Source organism: Crinia signifera, chromosome 8 (genome assembly GCF_055691185.1).
Source record: "Crinia signifera chromosome 8, ASM5569118v1, whole genome shotgun sequence".
Taxonomy (NCBI): Eukaryota; Metazoa; Chordata; class Amphibia; order Anura; family Myobatrachidae; genus Crinia; species Crinia signifera.
In genome coordinates, this window is record NC_139224.1 from 28,579,937 (window position 1) to 28,604,181 (window position 24,245).

Genomic DNA, 24,245 nt, shown 5'->3' on the forward strand with positions numbered 1-24,245 from the left:
TTTCGAGTGACTCTCCCACAGAGGCAAAGACCCCTGAACAAGAGCCCCATCTCAAAGCCCGATGCTTCTCCCCTCCCTACCAGGTAAAGAATGGTATTCCCTCCCTAGCAGGGCATCGAGAAAGCCATTCCTAGCACTCGCCCAGAACATGAGGTGATTACTAATCCTCAGCTCAGTAACAAGATGCTACGGTACTGCTTTTCTCTATTCTCTGCCAGGGCTGATAAGAACAGATACTACACTTGATCTTAGCCAAAAGGCCGAGAAGCCTGTCAGTACTCCACTCAACCCCCACATACGCCAATTCCCCCTCGCTCTGTTTTTTGGAGCGAGGGGGAATTGGCGTATGCGGCTCCAGAAGCAGCGAGACTTGTGGCTAAATACAGTGGGTTTTCTGCATTAGCCGCGGGTCTCGCTGTTTTGGGGAATCCTCGCCATCCTGTGACGGCGAGGATTTCCCCAGAACATTGAATAGGGCGAGCGGCCGGCGCGGGGGTTAAACAGCGAGGATCACTGGTTTTCTGCAATCCTCGCTGTTTAACCCCCTCGCCGGCCGCATTGAATACTACCCAGTGAGTCTCAGCTGCTGTAAATACATACAAACTGTATTTATGTGAAGTTATTTACTAAGCAAGCAGTTCCAGCACCAAGGAAAAAGTTCCGGCACTGCAGGAGTAAAACATGGAACTTCTCTCAAAATAATAGCACCAACGCAATAAAAATGTAACTGCGGCGCGATTTGTGGAAAAGAGACAAATGCCCAAAACTTTAGATTTCAGGCTGGGACAAAAATAGCAAACCAGCCGGTGCACATTTACCAGCTAACGGCGGAAAAAAAACATCATTATCTGAGGATTTTGGCATGAAACCCTTAGCCCCACTTTGGCCCCCAGCCTTTGGATGGTATTAAACAGGGACAGTATTTCGTTCCCAGATCACATTTAATAACAATGTATTCATTAAGAGAACAATCTAATAGTAATTATGCACTAAAGACCTTTTAATCAACATTTATAGAAAGAGGGAGAATTAAAGTAAATAAAATTAAATAAATAAGATATTCACAAAAATGTGGATAACATCTGACTACAAAATGTGTCATTGAAATAGAACGTACATGCCGTAACATGAGGGTATTGAGTGGGTTATTTATCAAAACCGCTCTTGTCCTTTTTCAAACACAGCCTGTCAAGTGTAAGGAGGAAGTGGATTGGCTAGTCATTTATCGCACAATGGATCTCCGAGTTTTAATAACTCCCCCTAAGTCAGTCGGGAAAGGCCTTAAAATTTGCAAGACAATCAAAGTGCGAGAGAACGTGCCAACGCTAAGTAAATGCGAAGAATGCTACGAGCCTCTATCAGAACAATTGCCGATTACTGTTCGCTTTGATTTCTGCAACAACCGATGACTATTCTCCAACTTACTACAGTAAACAATGTTCAGGTCTGGCCAACAATTCAAAAGCAGCATCGCTCTTAAACTTCGACGCTTCCTGCAAGCGTCAGCGTCCGCCGGTGTTAATAACAAACACAAGCCTGCATCTGCTTTTGAAGTTTGGCCAAGCTACTCAAATGACATTTCTGAAAGGCTTATGTGGCCCGCTTGCGTGCGGTTAATCCCTCATTGCCAGATTATCCACTTTGATCAACCGTGTTCTGGGCAGAAGACGAACGCGGTGCTTGTGGAAAAGGAAGAGCGCAAAATAGAAAAAAAAGAAAGCAAAAATAGATGACGTACAATGTGACACGAGAGAGAGGGAGATAAAAGAGACGCATGTATATACATTTTCCCTGCATTTCCGTGTTGTGTTCGAGGAGAGCCATACCCACCTTCTGCAAACTCGATGCAGAGCTGGGCTCGCAGCCAATTTCAACCGTGAGTTTAAAAGAGAGGAAAGAAAAAACACGTTTCCACCCTCCCCACAGCCCAGTATGTGACGAATCCTCCCAGCAGCTCCCATTCACGGATTTGTCAGTATTCGGCTGCACGTTCTGATCCTGACCAGGGAGACCGCGCTGTCATGCATCTGGGTCTGCCTGCACACTCCAACGCAGGATCCATGTTTGTGCTTATGTAACATTTGCCAGTATTGTAAAGTAAAAAAAAAAAAAAAAAAAAAAAAAAAAATCAGTCGCACAGGTCCTGGCAGATAAAGAAGAAAAAAAAAAAAAAGAGGGGAGGGATAAGGGAGGAGATGAAAACGAAAACAAGGGGGTGTGACTTTTTGTCATGCTGAAAGCTAAAGAGCTGTTATCGTTCAAAAGCCAGCAAGTTACTATTAGTGAGTGCGTGGCTCGCTCAATGGAGAAGGGATCTTTATTTTAGTTTTATTTATTTTTTTACCGTCGTACCAAGCGGAAGTTTTGCAAGGGCGTTAACCCTTTGAGTGATCCTCAATATAGCCGTTAAAAATGCCAGCGCCGCTCACTGTTCTTTTCTTGGGTGCAAAATTAACTAAACTTCAACGAAGTGACTTGGCTGTATTTGTATTTATTTATACTAAAAAGAACAGTCGCGGAGAGCGGCGCTGCCATTTTTAGCAGATCTTTTGAGGATCGCTCAATGAAACCTTAGCAATCAAAGGGTTAAATCCCACCGGCCTATGGTCATTTTAACAGTTAAAAGACCAACATGATTTCTGTACTTTCAACAAAGCAACCGATCAGGATTTTTCTCTATCCAGACAGTAAAAAGAACCGACAATGGGTGTGGAGGTTTTAAGTAACATTTGCACCTTTCTGCAAATGTCTGTAAATAAAGTATGATAATATCAATTTTATTGGCAGCTGGTGCCCTTGTTGTCCACTTCACTGGCAGCTGGGCCTAGAGAGATTGCTTGCAGTGTGACAAACAGGATTAGCAACGGTCACTTTTTGCAGCAATCTTGCTGGCAATAGTTAACAAATCAGCTTTAGAATGCCACTTTTGCGGTCTCCCTAGCGAAGGCAATTGGTAGTGGGTGGAGCCAGCATAACTGTTTTCTAAATAACCTCCTCTGGATTGGGAAATTACCGTAGGCCTTCAGAATCGCTTAGGACATCCTTGTGAGTATTTTGACCAGGTCAGGATTGGGGGACAGGCTTTCGTAACCATGTTGCATTTTACATTTATGTCCCTAATATCTTACACCCATGACCCTGTATTATGGCTTAACAACATCCCATCAAATGACTTACTAAGCCTGGCAACTGTCCTCCCATGCGGTCCCTTTGCAAACCCTGAGTGCAACCAGCATGCTCGAGAGGTCCCAGGACATACAGCTTCCCGAACTGCGACAGAGGCCCTACAACCGGGGTCCCGACAGTCATTAACCCGATGTCGGGATCCCGACTGTTGAAACACTGACGGCCGGGTTGCCGACAGCCGTCGGCTATTCTCCCTCATGGGGGTCCACGACCCCCATAGAGGGAGAATAGAATAGGTGGCAAGCGTAGCGAGCCACCGTGCCCACAGCGTGGTGAGCCTGCAAGGGGCTTTGTTGCGCTGGCCACGCTGTCTGAGTCCGGCCAGTCGGGATCCCGACGTCGAGCTACTGACTGTCGGGATCCCGACTGTCGGAACCGCATACCACACCCCTACAACCTACTAAGACATAGAGGGACCCTATATCCAATAGGTAGCATCCAGCTTGCAGTATAGCACATGTGCCACTGAACATCTGGTCTGTTAATAGGAATACATTTTATTCCTTTATGAATTCTACACTGACTGCAGTTCTAATTATAATGTGGGGGAACATTTTCTTGCCAATTTCCATGGACCTGAAGGTACATTAAGGGGGGAATTTAATTAGGTGCTAGTTTGATCCCACAAGGTGAATTCCCAGCAAATATCTTCATACACCCTGAACATGTGAAACTGTATGGAAAATCGTTAGGTAACAATGTGTGGACGTGCTTCAAAGCACCTAGGATCCCCCCAATGAAGAATTAGTCATTTAGAAGTTTTAATTTATCTTAATTGGGCCAATAATTACATGTAATTTTTTTAGAGTAACAAAAAAATTGCCTCAAACTATCCCAAAATCAACTTTTTAATTAGTTTATGCATCTCAAAATAAATGAAAGCATTTCAATGAAAAAATTATTGATTTTTGTATTTCTTTACGAATTCAAACGACCCCTAAATCCATTTTATTTTACATTCAATTGCTAATTAAATGATATTTGTAAGCTTTTTTTACATAACTTTTTTTTTTGAATGCACAAATTAGCCATTTATCAGCTTTTAAAAGCATCTGGCACTTTTATGCCCACTAACAACCTTCTTTATATTCCAACTTATGCCGGGAGCTGCGGTGACAGACCCCCGTTCTCACTGCCAGGCAAATTCCCGGGTGAAGCAGTTCTAGTGTTCCTGCTAGGCTGTTTTAGCGGGGCGCTGTGCCCTGCCCGATTTTTAAAGGGCAAAATGCACCCTGCCTCTCTGGCAGCGTCCCGCTAAAACAGCCTTCCTTCCTCCCTGCAGGCGAGACCAGGGAAGCCCGGCGCCGCTGTAGATCGTGATGCCCGGCAGTACAAAGCCTTCGGAGCGGCCGGGCCCGCCCCCTTCTGTGACGGCGGTGGCAAGACCCACCCCTTTTCTTTACGGTGGCGGCCAGGCCCGCCCCTTTTTGTCATGGTGCAGCCTAGGCACACCCCCTTTGTGACTTCGGCAGTCCGGGACCGCCCAAAATAGTGAGGTCAGCGGCCCCGGTCCACCCCCTTCACGCTACCCCCTTTGAAGCAGTGCCTTGCCCGTCGAAGTTCCTAGAAGGAACACTAAGTTCTACCCAGTAATTTGCCTTCTAACACAGGTTTTTTTTGCAGTGTGAACGGGTCAACCAGTGTCTGTAAACCCGTATCTCAAACATGGGTAAAAAGAAGGGTTTTGCAGACACAGGTTGATCCTTTCACACTGCAAAAAAACCTGTGTTAAAAGGCAAATTACTGGGTCGACATGCTAGACCCGGGAATTTGCCTGCATTCAGATGTCCCTACTTTTTCATGCTCTTTTTGGACAAAATTGGCAAACCCTCGCTGCTAATAGCGCAAACTGGCATGCGTAAGAGCAAATTTCACACGTGTGGGTTAAACTAGGAGAGTCTGCCAACTCGCACCTAATTGAATTCCCCCCTATAAAAGTTTGCTTATAAGCACATTTCAGAATGGATGTTACACGATTCCAATGACACTAGATTAGAGGATCATGACAAACCTAAAACGGCAACTTCCAGGAAATACAACCTGAGCAGTTTGCGGACTGCCGAGATGGATCAGTCTTTCCGTAACAGACTGGTTCATCCCCTAATGGACCCAGCTATGTAGGCTAAGGTCAGGAGCTAAATCTGATGAAGCCATAGGGCAGAAAGGCAGAAATTATGTCACTGTATGGAATACAGAATGACGTAAACACTGGAGAGTACCATTGTGATCTGCTCACAGCGCAGATAACCAAACCTCACAAGTCAGTATCCATTATACAGCACAAGGAGCAGCACTGATTGTATAGTCCACGTTAGCTGGATGAATATAGCACCGTGGCACAGAACAGCAGAGATTGTTATGGCTAATTAAAGTATAATTGAAGATTCATCAAAGAATAAAACCCCCTTCAAGCTATTGAATAACCTGATTATCATCAATTTTAGAACTTTGTATGTTTATCAATAGTGACTTGTACAAGTAATCAGCATTGCAGAATTTAGGGTACAACTTCCCTATATATATGCGTTAAAATCGCACCTCTTATAAACACCAGCGATCTCTAAGTGTTTACATTCCCCCCTTCAATGCATTTGGTCATTAGGAGACTTTCCCAGGAAGGGAGCACACAGTGGGGCAGTAAGACATAAAAAAAAGATGAGCCCCTTCCAAATAGCACTGAAGGCCTGACAGGAACTGAGCCCTCGCCCCTCCTGTTGCGGAGGACACTTTGAAAAGCTGGCGCGGGTAATAGCAGAGAGGTCATACCCCTTAGTGCCATGCTTTGTATCGATGTATGATCTCTCTCCTGGCAGACGGCTGAAGACTAAACATTGCTCTGCGGTCAGCAGTGCCTGGTCACGGGGCACTCAGACATGCTGTACACAGCCCTGCAGGGCTTTATTCTGTTGTCTCTGCTTGACTGACAGCAGTAACAACCTGATGCACAGCTGTCATCACCTAAGTTTCCAGTAAGAATTTGTTGCTGGATAGGGACGGGGCCTTATGTAGCACTGCTGTTTCCGACTGGTCACAGACATAGTGTACACTTAACACATTTAAAAAAAAAAAATTCCCTTTAAATTTAAATTCATATAAAATACATATTAAAATTCTATATTTGATCAAAAGAAATGAAACCAATCACCTACACTCGTAGAGGAAGTAATCCGCTATCCAATCACTAGGACGTAGTGACATCATTGGCATGTAACACACACTTGCATAGAGTACATCATAAAAAAAAAATATATATATATATCTCTGCCTCATGGGTAGATTTATTAAGCTCGGTGAAGTGATAAAGTGCCTGTTTATCACCGGACAATCAGCTCCTACCTGTCTTTTTTCAAACCAAGCCTGTAACGTCACAGGTAGGAGCTGATTGGCCGGTGATGAAAAAAAAAACAGACACTTTATCACTTCACCGAGCTTAATAAATCTGCCCTTCAGTTCCTAACGGTCATTTAAGACACAGCTTATAAAAACAGACAATGAGGAGCTGATGGGGTTGGTACTCGATCGCTCTCTCTCTTCGCTTTGATAAATATGTCCTAACATCTCTACGAATAACATGGCTAATAGGTAGATGTAATAGAACACCTACAGTATACAAGGCACATCAGCACTGCAACGCACAAGTAGCACACATGAACAAAACACGGCCAAAGCACATTCATGTCACGGAGAGGGAGCGGATGATAAATAAAGGCTTGCAGGGGGTACAGAGACAATAAGAAGGGGTCCCCTCTGTGCACGGATTAATACAATGACTCATTCTCCTCCACACGAAACAAACATGTCACTCTGACACATACAAAAGGCAGAAATACACATCGCAAGCAGAGTCAGGCCTGTAAAATAGCTGCTCACTTTTAGATGTACAGCCGTTCTCGCACATTGCTGTTGTGGGCTCCACCTGCTGGCTCCACCCGGTATAACAGCTTCCACAGAACAAGTGTTACATTGGCACAGCCCACACAGTGAATATTAATAAAATATACCGGTGACGGCCAGCTGCTAGTAATAGCTATACAAAGCTGCTTGCATATCTGTACACGCTGCCCTACACAGGGGACTCTCTGCAAAACCTAAAATTACTGTTAATCCCTAAATTCTCTCAGATCATGAGCAATAAACACATCACAAAGCAGCATACATGCAAAGTAAATGCCCATCTATTGCCAGGATTTAAAGGGGGAATAATAGCAAACACACAGAATGCATGGTGTCCTAGACACTGCATTGCATCTCTCCACCACCATCAGGCGGCTTTTGCATTTCACAAGCCTCCCGTACATGCTTGCCTACCTGACCCTCTCCATGAGGGAGAAAATGCTCTGCTCCTGGCCTGCCCTGGTAATGTAGGATTGCCATCACCTGTGGTGAAACACCTATCTTATCAATTACCTAGCTCCCCACAGGTGCTGGCAATCATACATTACCAGGGAAGTCCAGGAGCAGAGCATTTTCTCCCGCATGGAGAGGGTCAGGTAGGCAAGTATGCTACCGTAGCAGACGCCAGGAAGTCTTCATCCCCGGACTAAGATCCCTAAGATCCACTTCCCTCATCCATAAATGGAGGTGACATGCCTTGGTGACCAGATCTGAATGATAGGCCTTGCTCACAATGGGGTAGATGTATGAAGCAGTGATAAGGAAGGAGAAGCAGGCCATGGCAACCAATCAGCTGCTCTGTATAATTTTGTATTATGCAAATTATAGATGTTCCATCAATGCTGATTGGTTGCCATGGGCCACTTCCCTGGCTCGCTTCTCCTCCCTTATCACTGCTTCATACATCTACCCCAATATTACAATTTCAAAAGATAATGGGAGTTGAATAGAAGAGATTAAATGCAACCTAATGTCAAGCATAATCCCCTGGGGTCAGACGGTTATGTGAGTGTAGCAAGATGGCAGTTTTACGTAAACTCTGTAGAGGGGAGGTAATTGGGTAGAAAATCCTATGGCGGTTATGTCGAAAAACCCTATCTAAAGAGGTCAATCTACAGGGAACACTTAAATGTTTGAAGACTAGAAGAAAGTCTTGCTGTGTGTGAGGGAAGACATACCAAAGCTGGTGTGACTTTGAAATGGATCAGTCCCGGTGCGACCACATCGCATCAGTGAACCGGCAACATTGCAGGTTTGCTGACATCATCGGGGGCGGGGAAGGAGGCAACGCTTAGAGCTGGTGCTGCCTCCTCCATAGTGTGAACGGGAAACGGGTCGCTCAACCCGATTAACCTGTTCACACTGCACAGCAACAAGCCGGTAAGAACCCTTATTTTGAACCGGTTCGTATTGCCGTGTTGCTACCAGTTTGCTGTAACCGGTGACTCCTTTAACATCACCAATTACCGGGTCAACCTGCAAAAAAATGGCATGAACCCGGTAATTAGGTGCGATGTGAAAGGGGTAATAGATTTATAAGGGAACCTTGATTCTATTACAAGCATGTTCTACACATGTATCACAGGACGAAAGCAAAACTGAAACGTTAATACTTTATCAAAATGAAGCCGGAATCATTATTTTACTATTTGTGAAAGGAAGTCTCACAAGGCTAGGCATGGAATGATACAATGGGATATATTCACCGCAGGCCACGAATGGCAGCTTATCACCTGCTGGAGCCGTCCTGCAGTGTCCCGGCCAGAAAGCTTGTGACACCAAACCCGGTAACATCTGCTCCATGTGACAGCTTACAGCCCTGATTAGTGTGAGCACACATTGTCAGGCAGCGTAAAGTCAGAGGCAGCACGAGGGTGGGGAACTGTGACTGCATGTCAGGGACCTGAACACAGGCCATGTCAGCAATGCTACCTTCCTCCATTCACTCCACAGTCTGCAAACTCTTCTCTCTGCATCCAGAAGTGCTTCCTGTCTCCCAGTAACTCACCTCCCAGCAGCCTAAACTGCTTCCTGTCTCCCAGTAACTCACCTCCCAGCAGCCTGAACTACCTCCTGTCTCCCAGTAACTCACCTCCCAGCAGCCTGAACTTCCTCCTGTCTCCCAGTAACTCACCTCCCAGCAGCCTGAAGTTCCTCCCGTCTCCCAGTAACTCCCCTCCCAGCAGCCTGAACTTCCTCCCGTCTCCCAGTAACTCACCTCCCAGCAGCCTGAACTTCCTCCCGTCTCCCAGTAACTCACCTCCCAGCAGCCTGAACTTCCTCCCGTCTCCCAGTAACTCCCCTCCCAGCAGCCTGAAGTTCCTCCTGTCTCCCAGTAACTCACCTCCTAGCAGCCTCAACTTCTTCCTGTCCCCCAGTAACTCACCTCCCAGCAGCCTCAACTTCTTCCTGTCCCCCAGTAACTCACCTCCCAACAGCCTGAACGTCTTCCTGTCTCACAGTGACTCACCTCCGCCCCATGGCCTGAACTACCTTGTCTCCCAGTGACTCACCTCCCCACAGCCTGAAATTCCTCCCTTCTCCCAGTAACTCACCTCCCTGCAGCCAGAACTACCTCATCTCCAAGTAACTCCCCTCCCAGCAGCCTGAACTTCCTCCTGTCTCCCAGTAACTCACTTCCCCGCAGCCTAAACTACCTCAACTCCCAGTAATTTCCCTCCCCACAGCCTGAACCGCTTCCTGTTTCTCAGTGACTCACCTCCTCACAGCCTGAACTACCTTCTCTCCTCGTGACACATCCCCCCAGCAGCCTGAACTACCTTCTCTCCTCGTGACACATTCCCCCTGCAGCCTGGACTACCTCCTGTCTCCCAGTAATTCACCTCCCCACAACCCAGACTGCCTCCTGTCTCACACTCACTATCCACACGGTGTGGCTAAAACATCTTCAATCCCTTTACGAACATGTAAATAATATGAGGTCTGGTTATTGACTAACACTAGGAGGCTGAGTTCTCAAAGAGTTTTATTATATGCAGCAAGTTTTATGTCGTCCATACACTGTTCGACAGACAGGTGCGATGCGCGCTACCGCGCACATCCCATCGCACAGAGCATAAAGTATGTGCTGCCCGTGATTTTTTAACTAGATTGCATTGTTCACACCGTATAAAGAAACCCTTATGGGCATATAGGGCCCTATTCTGAGGTCAGAACTTGTCGTGCGAGGGAGAAGGTGTATTCAATCGTTTAAAAGAAACCATTTAAAAGAAACCATTGCGGCGACATTGAATGCTGAATGTGAATTTGAAGACTCAAGCTGAAAACCAGATTTCATCTGAATATAGAGATCAGCAACAAGTAACTGAGGACAGCGCTATTGTGTTTTTTGCAGAAAAACGCACAGTTTTCCCATCGCATGCTTTTTGAACCGGATGCAATAAGTTTATCGCTCAGTGTATGGGCAGCGTTAAAACTTGCTGTGTATGATAAATGGTGCTCCAGCCAATTAGCCACCAAATGTCATTTTTCAAACATGCTATATAAGACCCAATTGGCTGGAGGGGATGCAGTTACAATCCCGGCGGAAATGCCGACACATTCTCCCTCCGTGGGTGTCCACGACACCCCTGGAGGGAGAATAAATTAGTGTGCCGAGTGTAGCGAGGCACCGGGCCCGCTGCGTGGCGAGCGCAGCGAGCCCGCAAGGGGGGGGCGATCCACGTCCCCCCCTTGTCGGCATTTCGGCTGTCGGGATTCTGAACGCCGGGATTCAATACTGAATCCGGCTGGAGAACCATTTCTCATTCTCATTTTAAAAACTTGCTGCGTGCAATGAAACTTGATAATTCAACCGATTTGTATGTACACACACATACACACTATATTGGTAGATTACACCGATCAGTTTGATGCGTGTGTGAATGAGTATTTATCCACATACAGACCTTTGTTGTGATTTAGGACTTTGTACGTGTTTCAATGTAATTCCTGTGCACTGAGGGGTGTTTTACTGCGTCTTAAACATTGCATTAAATAAGCTCTTGTCATTCTTCAAACACAGCCTGTATCAGTGGCAGTGGGGAGCTGGATTGGTACATGACCGCTCTACAAGGCTCAGTAAATAGACACCGTAGATTCTATATATATATATATATATATATATATATATATATATATATATATATATATATATATATATATATATATATATATATATATATATATATATATATATATATATGTATATATGTAGCAGAAACAGGCGGCACTCACGGACTTCTTTTAGTGAAAAAAATGCAAGTTTATTGCATGTTATAGACCCGACATGTTTCGAGCCACAAGGCCCGTCCTCAGGGATCAAAATACTTAGTGCAATTTTGGCTCGAAACATGTCGGGTCTATAACATGCAATAAACTTGCATTTTTTTTCACTAAAAGAAGTCCGTGAGTGCCGCCTGTTTCTGCTACATATACGTGGGCTGAGAAAGTCTAGTAAGGAAGGCACCGGGTAAGAAATTCATGTGGAAGCTGATTGGGGAGTGCCGGTTCGTGGGACATTATATATATATACATACATACATACATACATACATACATACATACACACACACACACAAAATGTATATGAATACACATCGTTACAGACAGCTAAAGCTCCACCAATATCTTTAGGACCAGGTCACTAATGTCAGATATGGAACAAAAAGTGAAATCCACATTGATAGACGTTCTTGTGATGTCACAGGCCCTGCTTATGCATAAGTGTCATTCGAACCACAAATATATTTCTGCCCGCACAGATAAAGAAGCACCTCCATCCTAACATAGCATCCTGCCGACGACTATAGAATGGGGGATGTATTTAGTCATGAATGAATTCAGCCGTTATATTATAAAGAACCTTGTCTCTATGGGGGTTACTCTCGGATGCAAATTCCCATCCTCTCGAGTCAAACAAACCCCATCTTGCGAATGGGGACCTGGCCGCCACCCATTCGCAGCATGTTCGCATGCACTGACTGCGAATGGAACATCCATTCGCAGCCTGCGGGGAACACCCACATCATCCGATGGTCGCCGACCATCGAATGATGTGGAATGTGCACGCATATCAAAGGAGGAACAATCTGCAAGGAGCAATCTGCACCTAGCGCACGCGCATAGAGAAAACATTGGCCCCATTCCGTGCGAATGGACCTGAATGAGGGCCTATATTTAGTGTAATGTACGGCCTTCATTTACACAGCACAGATAATCACTTACCATAATGTGACTGAAATGCTTGTGGCTTTATGACCTGATTACATTGGCTACATACGACCAGATAAAACTCATCGTAGGCTGGGCACAGTCCAAATATCGGCATGTCTGAAAAAAAGGAAAGATGAAAGAAGGTTTAGCATAAAGGTCACCCATCACTTGAATACAGTAAAGCCAACCCGATTGGATACAGGGAAGAAGTGACGTTACTGATGTTTTAGGAACAATCATTAGTGAGCAATCATAGAGGGTATTGAACTGAAATAGAACTTGCATCATACACACAAACCACTTTATCATATCAACACAACATATGGGGCTAAGCCGGGGTTTCCTGAACTGTGCGGTGCCATGGGGCAGGAGTGCCTTCGGTAGCTGGTCCAGTGCCAATACAAATTATTTCTGTTTAATAGAATAGGCCAAAATAGTACTGGTGGCAGCCAACTATAAAATATGCAGACAAACAGAAAAAATAAATCTGGTCTCGCACTACATAATGAAGTAGAAGGATGGCACGTATACACAGTTTACTTCAATTTTGCTTTTTCAATTCTCAACTTTTGGTTTAGGGGGTGGGGTGAGAAAAAAAAAAAAGTCTGGTGAGTCTAGGACAGGATGGGGAACAGACGGCCCTCCAGCTGTTGAACTATGCATCCCAGCATGCCCTGCAACAGTTTTAGGATTGGCGAAATAGCAAAACTGTAGCTAGGCATGCTGGGATGTGTAGTTCAACAACAACAGGATGGCCGAAATTTCCCCATCCCTGCTCTAGGACGTCACGATTCAAAAACGTTTGGGAACCACTGGGCTGAGAAATTATTCTTTGGGAAATACAAGACAGGCATCCTATTGTCTGAATAGCTTAAACTGTGTACAAACTGAGATTTTATGTTCGATTTTGACTAGTCAAAATAAAAATCGATAGATTTTCATCCTCACTCAATGCTGATTGGATCCCGATACGTGCTCCCGTTTAGTGTAATTCAAATAGTAAAATAAACTGTGCAGGTAAGACTATATAGTACAGATCCAAATCAGATCGCAAGCAAAATCACAATGTGTACATCATAAAGGTCCATACACGTTTGCCAATCTTGAGCTGGAAGTAAGCCACTTTTACCATTCGAGCTACATTCAGCTCAATGGCCGCCTAGTGTATATGCCCGGCGAGGAGTGCCGATGTGCGCTCCCGCATCATCGCCGGCTGCTACTGCTCATCTGCTGGTATGGAACGCCGTTCACCCTGGGAAAACCCCCTGTGTATGCACTTAGCGATTTTCAGCCCACAGATTTTAAATCACCCAGTGTGTATGCACACCTCTGCACTCTGCTGCATATCAAATGAAAATATACTGTGAAACGGCTGTCGAGGTAGGGAAACATATCAGCAGTTATTTCTTTTAGGTCAATCGTCCATTGTAATATGTGGCTTTGGTAGAGTAAAGGTGTTATCACACAGGCATAGGGTGCAGACCATTCTTCAGTTTAGTGTTATGGTATATTAGATCTATAATGTCTAGGTCTACAGTCATATGTTTGACCTCTATTGGTTGACAGGGTCAAAAGGTCGACAGGAGTCTCTTTATTTTTGGGTGTCTATGTTGACATAGGTCTGTATGGACATAGTCTAAGTCATGGGTCCTCAAACTGCGGCCCTCCAGATGTTGTGAAACTACAAATCCCAGCATGCCTTGCCACAGTTTTGCTAAAAGGGAGTGTTAAAACTGTGGCAAGGCATGCTGGGATTTGTAGTTTCACAACATCTGGAGGGCCGCAGTTTGAGGACCCATGGTCTAAGTGTACCTCAACACTCGCCATGCTTTGGGCACACTATTGTATTCTCCCTCCACTTCGTAGTGGATGTAGGGAATGAAATGCCACCTGTCGGCACAAAATTACTCATTGACACATTTTAAAAGATCCCCAGGTGGAGCTAATTACTTCACTTGTGATTCTGTGAGGAGATCTGGAAAACATTAACTGTTAGTAGCTCTCGAGGACTGGAGTTTGCTACCCCAGGTCTAGACGCTGCAGTATCTATTAGGCTGTACACATGGGCTGCTGCTGGGGATAGCGGCCGGCTTACCTCAGTCAGTGACTGGGAGATTTTGACTAAGCAAAACTGCCCATCCTGCAGCCCTTGTGTACAGCCCTTAAGACAGCTTGGGTTCAAAACCTTTTTTATTAAATCCCGAAAAGACTGAATCATTGTCATACCTGTCCTCGGCTAACAGATATATCAGTTGCAGAATTACATAGGACTTGGTAGTCAGGATAAATGAGACTTCCAATGCAGGTGGCGATCATCAGACAATGTCAATTTCCATTATAACAGGTTAAAATCCAATGCATATGACTGCCCACACACATTACAATGCAATGGCCGAAAGATCCAAAATGATCATGTTGGTTAACTGTTACAATTGTGCATAGACCACGTTACCAGCCGTTGTGTGTGTATACCTTATTAAGGAGGTAGCGTCTTCAGGAAAATGGAGCTTGTTAAAACTGTAGTGTCAATCACAGCATGCCCAGGTCACCTACTAATAGCAGTACCCGCACAACCAATATTTACCTATGCAGCCAGCCACAACGGTCCACACCGCTGACAAAGTCAACACAGATTTCTCACAACGACCGGAATACTGGCGGTACTGGGACAGTGCGACATGTGCTACCTCTATTTATCCCTGTGCAGTATGCAGGAGAATTACAAATATATAGAACATGCATGAAAAACATGGAATCCAATGGCAAACACAGGGGGGTGGGGTGGGGGGGTCCTTCCCAGAACATGCAGGGAAACCAATAGATTCCAGCACACTTGGTCATAATCTATGGGTAAGTGCACATCAACAAAGATTCATCAGTGGATTCAATATTCCAAATCTCAGAACTAAGAATAAAGGAGAGGGAGGGAGGGGAGGGGAGGTGCCCATCAAATTGTGCCAGAATGCCCCTCTACTGCAGCACAGTGAGTAATATTCCTTCAAAATACACTTGGCAAGTAGAGATGTCACTTGTTTCCATGACAGAACGGATATCTAGTGCCTTTATAGCCACTGAAAGCCGACTGCTATCACCCACCCGGGGATATTATATATTTATATTACAATGTATAAGCCATTTGAAGTGACAGCTACCTAGTATGAACAGCGGAATAGGTTTGTTTTGCATTAGGACTAATAGGAGCAATCGATCTGGAAGAAGACTGCTGTTATACAGTGTCAGGTAAGAGATACACGAAGCTGCAGGAACACCCACTTTGACCTACATGTGCAACAGCTGCAAATCTCACGCACTCTCTCAGCACCCTGAAATGGGGGGGAAGGGAAGGTTTAGGCATTCCCAGAGTGAGAGAAGCACAGGTCCTCATTCACTACCTACAAAGGGCAACGCTCCGAGCGAAAAAGGACAAACAATAGCATCAATCTGCTTCCATATGGCCCCAGAACAGTGCACGGGGGAGTCGGGCAGTGTTCTACCACTGCAAAGTGACAGCCCCCCTAACATCTCTGCTTACAGCACAACACTGTGAGGGGAGGTTTAAACAGTTTTCACTTTAATATGTTCTCTGCACTATGAATGTATGGTTCTTGCTACACAGCCAAATATAAGGAGTGGTGGCATTAGCATGGCTCAGACTGCTTATTCAGCTATAACCATAGACAAGAGCTAAGTCATGTGTTTGAGACCTACAGTATGGCCTACACACATGGAGATGTGCTAGATTGCTCAGCACACAGTGATGTATGCTGAGCGATCTGTCAGGGACAGTGTTCGTCAGTGAGAACACTGGCCCTGACCGGCGATTAAGTAGATTTATCCAGCACGCTGGATGTTATTCGCTGGGCCGATATGGACGTGCGGGGCTGCACATCCCTATGGCCCCTACACACACATACAGAGCGATGTTGGGGCATTGTCTAAACTATCTAATGAGATCGCTTAGAAAATGCCCATAAGGAGTAAACTTACTAAGATTGGAGTTCTATTGAAGAAATTCTACTTGTTTATTTTGCACCGTCTAGAAGATAATAGACAGAATCTGGTTGGTTGCTACGGGCAATATCCCACCTTCAACAGCACTCCCACCTTCGTAATTGTACCTTTAGAATAAGGGAAAAAAAACTCACTGCAAGTAGCAATCCTGTATTCAAGCTTGAGGTATTGCAGGAAGTCGCACATAGGGTGGGGATTGTAAAGTCTACAGAGTCTAGGTAGACAGACAATAAGTCGGACCCCCAATTAGTGTAGCTCGCCATGATTTGGACCGGATGCCTCACTCGGCACACTTTACCGTTCCCAATTATAGTCCCTGTGTATGGTATGAAGTATGAAAAAGTCGCCCCCCCCAAAAAAAATAAGAGGGGGGGGGGGGGTGGGGGGGGGGGGGGGTGTGGTGGAATGGTGAAATACTCAAATCGACACTGTAGACCTTTTAACCGCCTCCCACACATACAAACTGCAGGCTTTCCAGCTACATATTTCTGTCTAGATACGGGGGTATATTCAATTGATGACGAAACTTCCGTCTTGCCGAAAAAGACGGCAATTTTCGACACGAATAGATGGGAAGGGGTTCTGGTCTATTCAATGCTAGATGTTTTTTTTCCCGGCAGGTTGAAATATTCCGACGTGCCGATAACCAGCGGGATTGACAGAATAGCCGCTAATCCACCTGCTTTTGACGGATACATAGCCAAAGCCGAAAGGTTTTGGCCATGTTTCCGGCAATCTCAAACATGATGGCGGATTGAGGTCGGGTGAGAAGCAGTAGTTTACACGGCACCTTTCTCCTGTCCACTGCCACCAGCACCCTCCCGTACCCACCTGTCCCGCCGCTAGGCCAGGTGAGAGCAGCTCACACTGCCCAGTCCCGGCTCCCACTGCGGCACTCACCCGGTCCCAGCGCTGGCTGTGTGAGCATCAATCAGCAGCCAGATCCACTATCCGGATCCACCATCAATTGAATATACCCCACAGTGGTGTAAACGTAAAGCGACATTCATTTACAAGGCAAAACCAGATGGAGTTTAAGGCCAAAAAAATAATAATAATCATGACCAACACTAGCATGGCGCCGTGGACTCCATTAAAAATAGCATACTGTACTAAAAAAAAAATATTTTTTGTTTAAAATGTTTAATGCCTGCTTTTCACGTGTGTTTTTCTGCTTTTAGCAACATGGCGTTGTTAGTCACATCCGCCGATTGAGCTGCATGTACAGACGACAAGGAATGTCGCTAGCGAATGGTTGTTTTTGGCAAATTCGTAAAAATATTGTATAATGTGGCTCTAGAAAGCATTCAAAACACACCCGATTAAGGTTTCTGATACATAAATTAAACATTAATGCAGAAAAAGAAAAAGTGGTATAAAGCAAAATATATTCATTGTTTTGAAATGTATTTTTGTTTCTTTAATTACTTATTCTGTCTAGTAAACATTAAAGTGGCCACACCTATGATCTGGTCTCGGACCTTAGAAGTCTAAAAAGACGTGGCTAGACAACCAATAAATTTGGTTCTTGACACAAACCCTCAAATACCGATGGACTTGACCACATATTATCCAAGAAAGGGGTAGAACTCCCCAGGCTCTTGCAGCAAACCTGGATCTCCCTTCGGTATTGGGTGCCTGGGAATATAATTGTTCCCTAGTCAGGAACTAGACTAGGGAACGATTATACTCCACTCCATTACTGTGATCTGTAGATTAAGAACTATTAGCAGGACCGAAAACCTCTCTGAATTTGTCTGGGGGTCGAGCATTTAGGTCCAACTATGGACCTTGATTTCTCACACAGATTGAGAGACCTTCGCTTACACGTTTCCCTTTAGGTCCTAATAAAATGCAGCCCTAATACGATAAGTTCTCTTCCTTATAAACTTACTTTGGGTTATAAGAGCACTTTGAGTCCTGTTGGGAGAAAAATGCTAAATAAAAAAATATTAAAATGCTTAAACATCTAAATATACAATGTTTGGAGGGAAAGTCCAGTTGTGGAATTTTAATATTGTGTTATCAATCCATTAAGGAAAAATTTAAGTAAAAACCTGTTTGGCTGCTGTTGTACAGTATATTTAACAGTTTCCATGGTAGGATATGAGCCGTTAACTACGTGCGCGGTTTAGATCTTAATTTGAGCGTGAAAGCTAAGATGCGATGGTGTTTTAAGGAGTGAGATATGATCATGAATATGAAGGAGTGGAGACTACACATTTGGAGGGATTCCCGATTTAGTGCATGTCAGCAGATCCGTTGCCGTCGTGTAAGACGGCGGTGGCTATAATTGGACATCCGCTGCTGCAGATAAGCAAATCTAAATAAAAACTAGAAATGTTAAAGCTGAAATAAAAGGCAGCATTGACGGCTCAGACTATTTACTGTAAACCTGCAAATAAAATAATCAGTATTTTCATATAACTAATCAGCGCTTTTTGGACCTTATCCTACTTCCACTATAAATCTGTAGCTTCCTTGCACCAGGCACATGCAGCACCAACTCCTGATATCCTCTGTGCTGCTCTGGACTTTACTTTTCCCACTGATAACCCTCATTCTCTGGCTGCCTGCTGTCTCCAATCCTCACACAATGTCATGGGCCCTGTCACATGCACCCTTGCCCTCACTAATACATCACTTATCTCCTGCTGTGCTCTGTGCTGTTAGGAGAACCTGCTCCTTTTATTATATATATCGCTCAATCTGGCTTCCAGCTGCTTTCATTGCAATGCTCACATCAGGATGTTGCTGGTCACATGCAGCTCTGTCCTCATTACATTGCATCCAACAAGGCTCCTTTTTTTATATACTCTGTTCTGGTGCGAACATTGGAGATGATCTCTGATTGGCTACCCTTGGAAACCGCTTAGAGCCTGGTGCAAATGAGCCAAAAGTGGTAACAAAAGTATTCAGAATACAAAATACATCTTGAACCTCTGAATTTCGTCGAGTAGTAAATGGGTCGGGTAAAGTTATTGATTTCTCAGCGGTGTTGAGTTTTAAGGATGAAAATACTGTAAAACAAACAAAGTTGCTGCTATTGAAATGGTTTTATGAAAACCTTACTTTTTGCAGGAAACAGCAAAAGGAACGACTTGTGGTCATTACATCCTATCCCCAGTTAGTAGCGAGTTATAGACCCCTGAGCTGAATATGCTGAAGACTGTAGGATGATAAATAGGTCACTTGTAAATGCCAAGTGTTTGTGGTTTGGCAATGCAGGAACTTACAGTACGTGTGCCGTTCTCTGCTCTTTGCCTCCGGTGACTGTTAATCGTTCTTCAATGAGCGATTGTTTACACATATCAGCTGGGAAAATAGGTGAAAATGCATGAAACCAAACACTTTCCTTGGACTATAAAAAGTATTTAATAAAAAAAAAAAAAAAAATCTTTAATGATCCCACTGAGGACATTTTACAATTGCGATACTGCAACCGGGGAGTGCGACATTGCAGTCGCACTAAAAAATCTGAAAGGAGCAACGTTACAACTGAAAGGTGCAACACTGCAGCCACATCCAGAGATCTCCCACCTCTGCTTCACTACGGTCATCTACGGGTAAGCTGCACCTGTCCTACCAGCAGACAGGACTTCTCCTCTCAGTATGGCAAGCGCAAGGATCACTATCCACAAAGCCGGGCCGGCTAGGAGATTTCTACCTGTGATCTAGAGGACTTGCTTATTCACATTTATGCGGTAAGACATTATACTTTTGGAAAATGGAGGTCGAGTATAGCATCTTCGGCAATAAGATTTCTTAAAAGCACCTTTAAAGGGACTGTGCTGTTTAATTATCAGCAGACTGACATCTACTCTACTTTTGGTTGGTCTGCAAAAGCAAACTACTTTAACCCCTTCCCGACATTTGACGTACATTTACGTCATGGCCGGGATGTACTTCCCGACACATGGCATAAATGTACGTCATGCCATTTAACTGTCACCGCGTCTATAGACGCGGTGACAGTTTAAACATGTCTGCTGTCCCTGACAGCAGACATGTCCCTGCATGCCCAGGGGGGGGTGGCGATGCCTCCCCCCCCGTCGGCGATCGCTGTGATTGGCTGTTCAAATGTGAACAGCCAATTACAGCGTTTTCTGTGTACCGGCGAATAACGTTCGCCGGTGACACAGGGATCGGTGGTGATTGGTGCTGTAAAGTACAGCACCAATCACCACGGGGTGTAAGGGTGACACTGGTGTCACCCCACCTCACCCCACTCGCCCCCAAAGGCCGTGATTGGTTCGCCGGACCGACGGACCAATCACAGCCATGGAGGGTGATTTAAACTAACGGTGACTGCACTGCAGACGCCATTCCGGTCTGGAATTGCGTGCAGTGCGGTCACCGTACCTATTTGCCGTGATATACTGACCTGATCCTTGCAAAATACTTACCTGATCACCTGATCACTGCTTGTAGCGTGCTGGATGCTTCCTGGATCTGACTTCTTGTGACTTCCTGCTGCTGCTGCAGTGTGATAGAGTTATAGATAGAGAGATAGAGAGAGATAGTGACAGAGTGTGCTATATTTTGTGTCTGCTACCCCCCCTTTTTGGGGGTGCAGGTTTTTTTTTTATATATATATAACTGTCAGTGCTGCTGCTGCAGTGTCATAGAGTGATAGATAGTGATAGATAGTGAGAGATAGAGAGATAGTGATAGAGAGTGCTATATTTTGTGTCTGCTACCCCCCCTTTTTGGGGGTGCAGTTTTTTTTTAATATATATATAACTGTCAGTGCTGCTGCTACAGTGTCATAGAGTGATAGATAGTGAGAGATAGAGAGAGATAGTGACAGAGAGTGATAGAGAGTGCTATATTTTGTGTCTGCTACCCCCCCTTTTTGGGGGTGCAGGGTTTTTTTTTTATATATATAACTGTCAGTGCTGCTGCTGCAGTGTCATAGAGTGATAGATAGTGATAGATAGAGAGAGATAGTGACAGAGAGTGATAGAGAGTGCTATATTTTGTGTCTGCTACCCCCCCTTTTGTGCTGATCAGTATATCTGTGCTGATCAGCAACTTTTTGGGGGTGCAGGGTTTTTTTTTTTTTATATATACCTGTCAGTTGCTGCCAGTTGCACCAAAGGTTGTGCACCTGCTGCCCCTCACTAGTAATCAGTGTCGCATCACTGATCACCTTTTTTTTTTTTTTGAGGGTGCTGTGGGGTCTTTTTTTAATTTTTTTTTTTTACACACACTGATTTTGTGGGTGTCCTGTGGCCACTGTGCGCTGATCAGTGACGTACATCACTGATCAGCTTTTTCGGCACAGGGTTGATCTATTTTTTTTTTTTTTGGATCAAATTCCTGTTGCCTTTGAGCGCTGTTCAGTGACGGACATTACTGACCAACATCTGTGCTCAATTTTTGGCGCAGGACCTTTTTTTTTTTTTATTGGGATCAAATTCCTGTATAAAGTATTTTTTTTTTCTGCACTACATACACACTACATACCCCCCGTGTTGAAATAAAGTTTGTACCCCCCCTACACTATACACGTGTTGAAACATTTCACTACCAGAAACACAAAAATAAAAATGGCATCCCAAATGTCATCCCAGTCATCCAGAAGAATGTATTCAGCGGAGGAGGCATATGCCATGCTTGCCTCTGACTGACACAGCCAGTGAGGCAAGCGGGGAATTTGAAGGATTAATCTTAAGCTCCTCTTCCTCCTCTAGTGATGAGGGACCCCCTCAAAGAAGCCCCCGTAGAGCAGCTGAGACCCCCCCCAATAATTGATCTCGTATGGACCCCACCACCAGACAATTTTGAGCCCCAGGTTCCTGAGTTTTTGGCCATCCCAGGAATCCAATTTGATTCCACAGGTCTCAGAGAAATTGACTTTTTCAAATTATTTTTCTCTGATGATTTTATAAATTTAATGGTGGACCAAACTAATTTATATGCCCAGCAGTTTATTGCTCAAAACCCCACGTCATCATTTGCTAGGTGGACCCCTGTAGATGCAGTAGAGATGATGACGTTTTGGGGTCTGGTGTTTCATATGGGCATAGTAAAAAAGCCAGAAATTAGGCAATATTGGAGTACAGATGTTCTGTACAGCACCCCACTTTACCGTATGGCCATGACCCGGACTCGTTTTGAGTTAATCCTTAAATTTTTGCATTACAACGATAATGCACAGTGCCCACCCAGAGATGATCCCACCTTTGACCGGCTATTCAAAGTCAGGCCGGTCATTGATCATTTCAGTGCCAAATTTGAAGAGATGTACATCCCAGATAAATTCATTTGCATAGACGAGTCCCTTATACATTTTAAAGGAAGGGTTAAATTCCGCCAGTACCTTCCCAATAAGAGGGCAAGGTATGGCATAAAAATGTATAAGCTGTGTGAAAGCACCTCAGGGTACACTCACAGGTTTAGGGTATATGAAGGGAAGGATTCAAGAATTGAACCGCCAGAATGCCCCCCCTCCCTCGTAGGTGTTAGTGGAAAAATTGTCTGGGATTTAGTGCACCCCTTCCTGGATAAAGGTTATCACCTCTATGTGGATAACTTTTACACTAGCATCCCCCTGTTTAAGGCCCTTGGTTCAAGAGGTACAGCAGCTTGCGGTACTGTGCGCAAGAACCAAAGAGGCCTCCCAAAAACGCACATTGCCCAAGTAATGAGAAGGGGTGAAAGCAGGGCACAATCCACCGAAAATATGTTGTTGGTCAAATATAAGGACAAGAGGGATGTCCTTATACTGACAACAATTCACGGAGACAGTACCACCTCCGTCCCTGTACGAGGTACCAGTACCCACACCTCAAAACCTAATTGTATCCTGGATTACAATAAGTACATGGGCGGAGTGGATCTTTCAGATCAGGTACTGAAGCCGTACAGTGCCCTGCGGAAAACAAAAATCTGGTACAAGAAGCTGGCCGTGTATATCATCCAGATGGCACTGTATAACGCTTACGTGCTATTCCGTTCTACCAGCCAGAGGGGGACATTTATGCACTTTCAAGAGGAAGTCATAAAGAGCCTAATATTTGGGAACCAGCAGGCAGAGGGCCCCAGTACTTCTAGTACTGGCCCCCGTATTGTACCAGGGCAGCATTTTCCTGATGAAATCCCCTCCACTGGAAAAAAGGGCAGGACACAAAAAAGGTGCAAAGTTTGCTATAAAAAGGGAATAAGAAAGCAAACTATTTTCCAGTGTGACACTTGCCCCGACAAACCCGGCCTATGTATAAAGGAGTGTTTTAAAATATACCACACATCTATGGATTATTAGGTTCATCATTTCACCGTGCTTCGGGGGTCTTGCTAATGCCACATAGCACCCACCATTCATTCCACCAGAATCTGAGCCGCAAAATCTAAAAATCACTCCTTCCCTTCTGAGTCCTGCCATGCACCCAACTGGTATTTTTTGGTCACATTTGAGGCATTGCCGTACTCGGGAGAAATTGGGGCACAGATTTTGGGGTGCTTTGTCTCCTTCATACCTTATGAAAATGAAAAATTTTGAGCCAGAACTGCATTTTTGTGTAAAAAATTTAATTTTTCATTTTCACTGCCCAGTTGTATCAAAATTGGTGAAACCCCTGGGGGTTTTAAATGTACACTATACCCCTAGATGAATTCCCTGAGGGGTGTAGTTTGCAAAATGGGGTCACTTGTGGGGGGGTTCCTAACTTTTAGCATCTTATGGTGCCTAGAAACCTACATGGTGCCTAAAAAATAATCTCATAAAAAGGAGGCTCCAAAATCAAGTAGGTGCTCCTTCTATTATGAAGCCTGTGGTTTGGTCAACGTGCACACTAGGGCCACATATAGGATATTTATGAAAACAAAAGAATTGGGGGAATCAATTTTTAGTCACATTTCTCTAGTAAAATCTACTGTGTTCCTTAGAAAAATGTATTAAAATTGCAAATCTGCAAAAAAAATGAAATTTTGAAATT

General features: G+C 44.6%; 1 protein-coding gene and 1 non-coding gene across 4 annotated transcripts in view; both read right to left on the reverse strand.

The window, feature by feature from the left end:
• ATXN7 (ataxin 7) overlaps positions 1-24,245 on the reverse strand; it is a 95,439-nt gene that overhangs the window by 28,711 nt on the left and 42,483 nt on the right. For all 3 annotated transcript variants that reach the window (XM_083156045.1, XM_083156046.1, XM_083156044.1), the window contains one exon: positions 12,307-12,411. In XM_083156045.1, the coding sequence (XP_083012171.1) occupies positions 12,307-12,411 (105 nt within the window). The remainder of the gene's footprint in view (positions 1-12,306; positions 12,412-24,245) is intronic.
• LOC146029962 (U2 spliceosomal RNA) lies at positions 82-272 on the reverse strand. Its single transcript, XR_014455498.1, has one exon. It is a non-coding gene; the product is annotated as a U2 spliceosomal RNA (small nuclear RNA).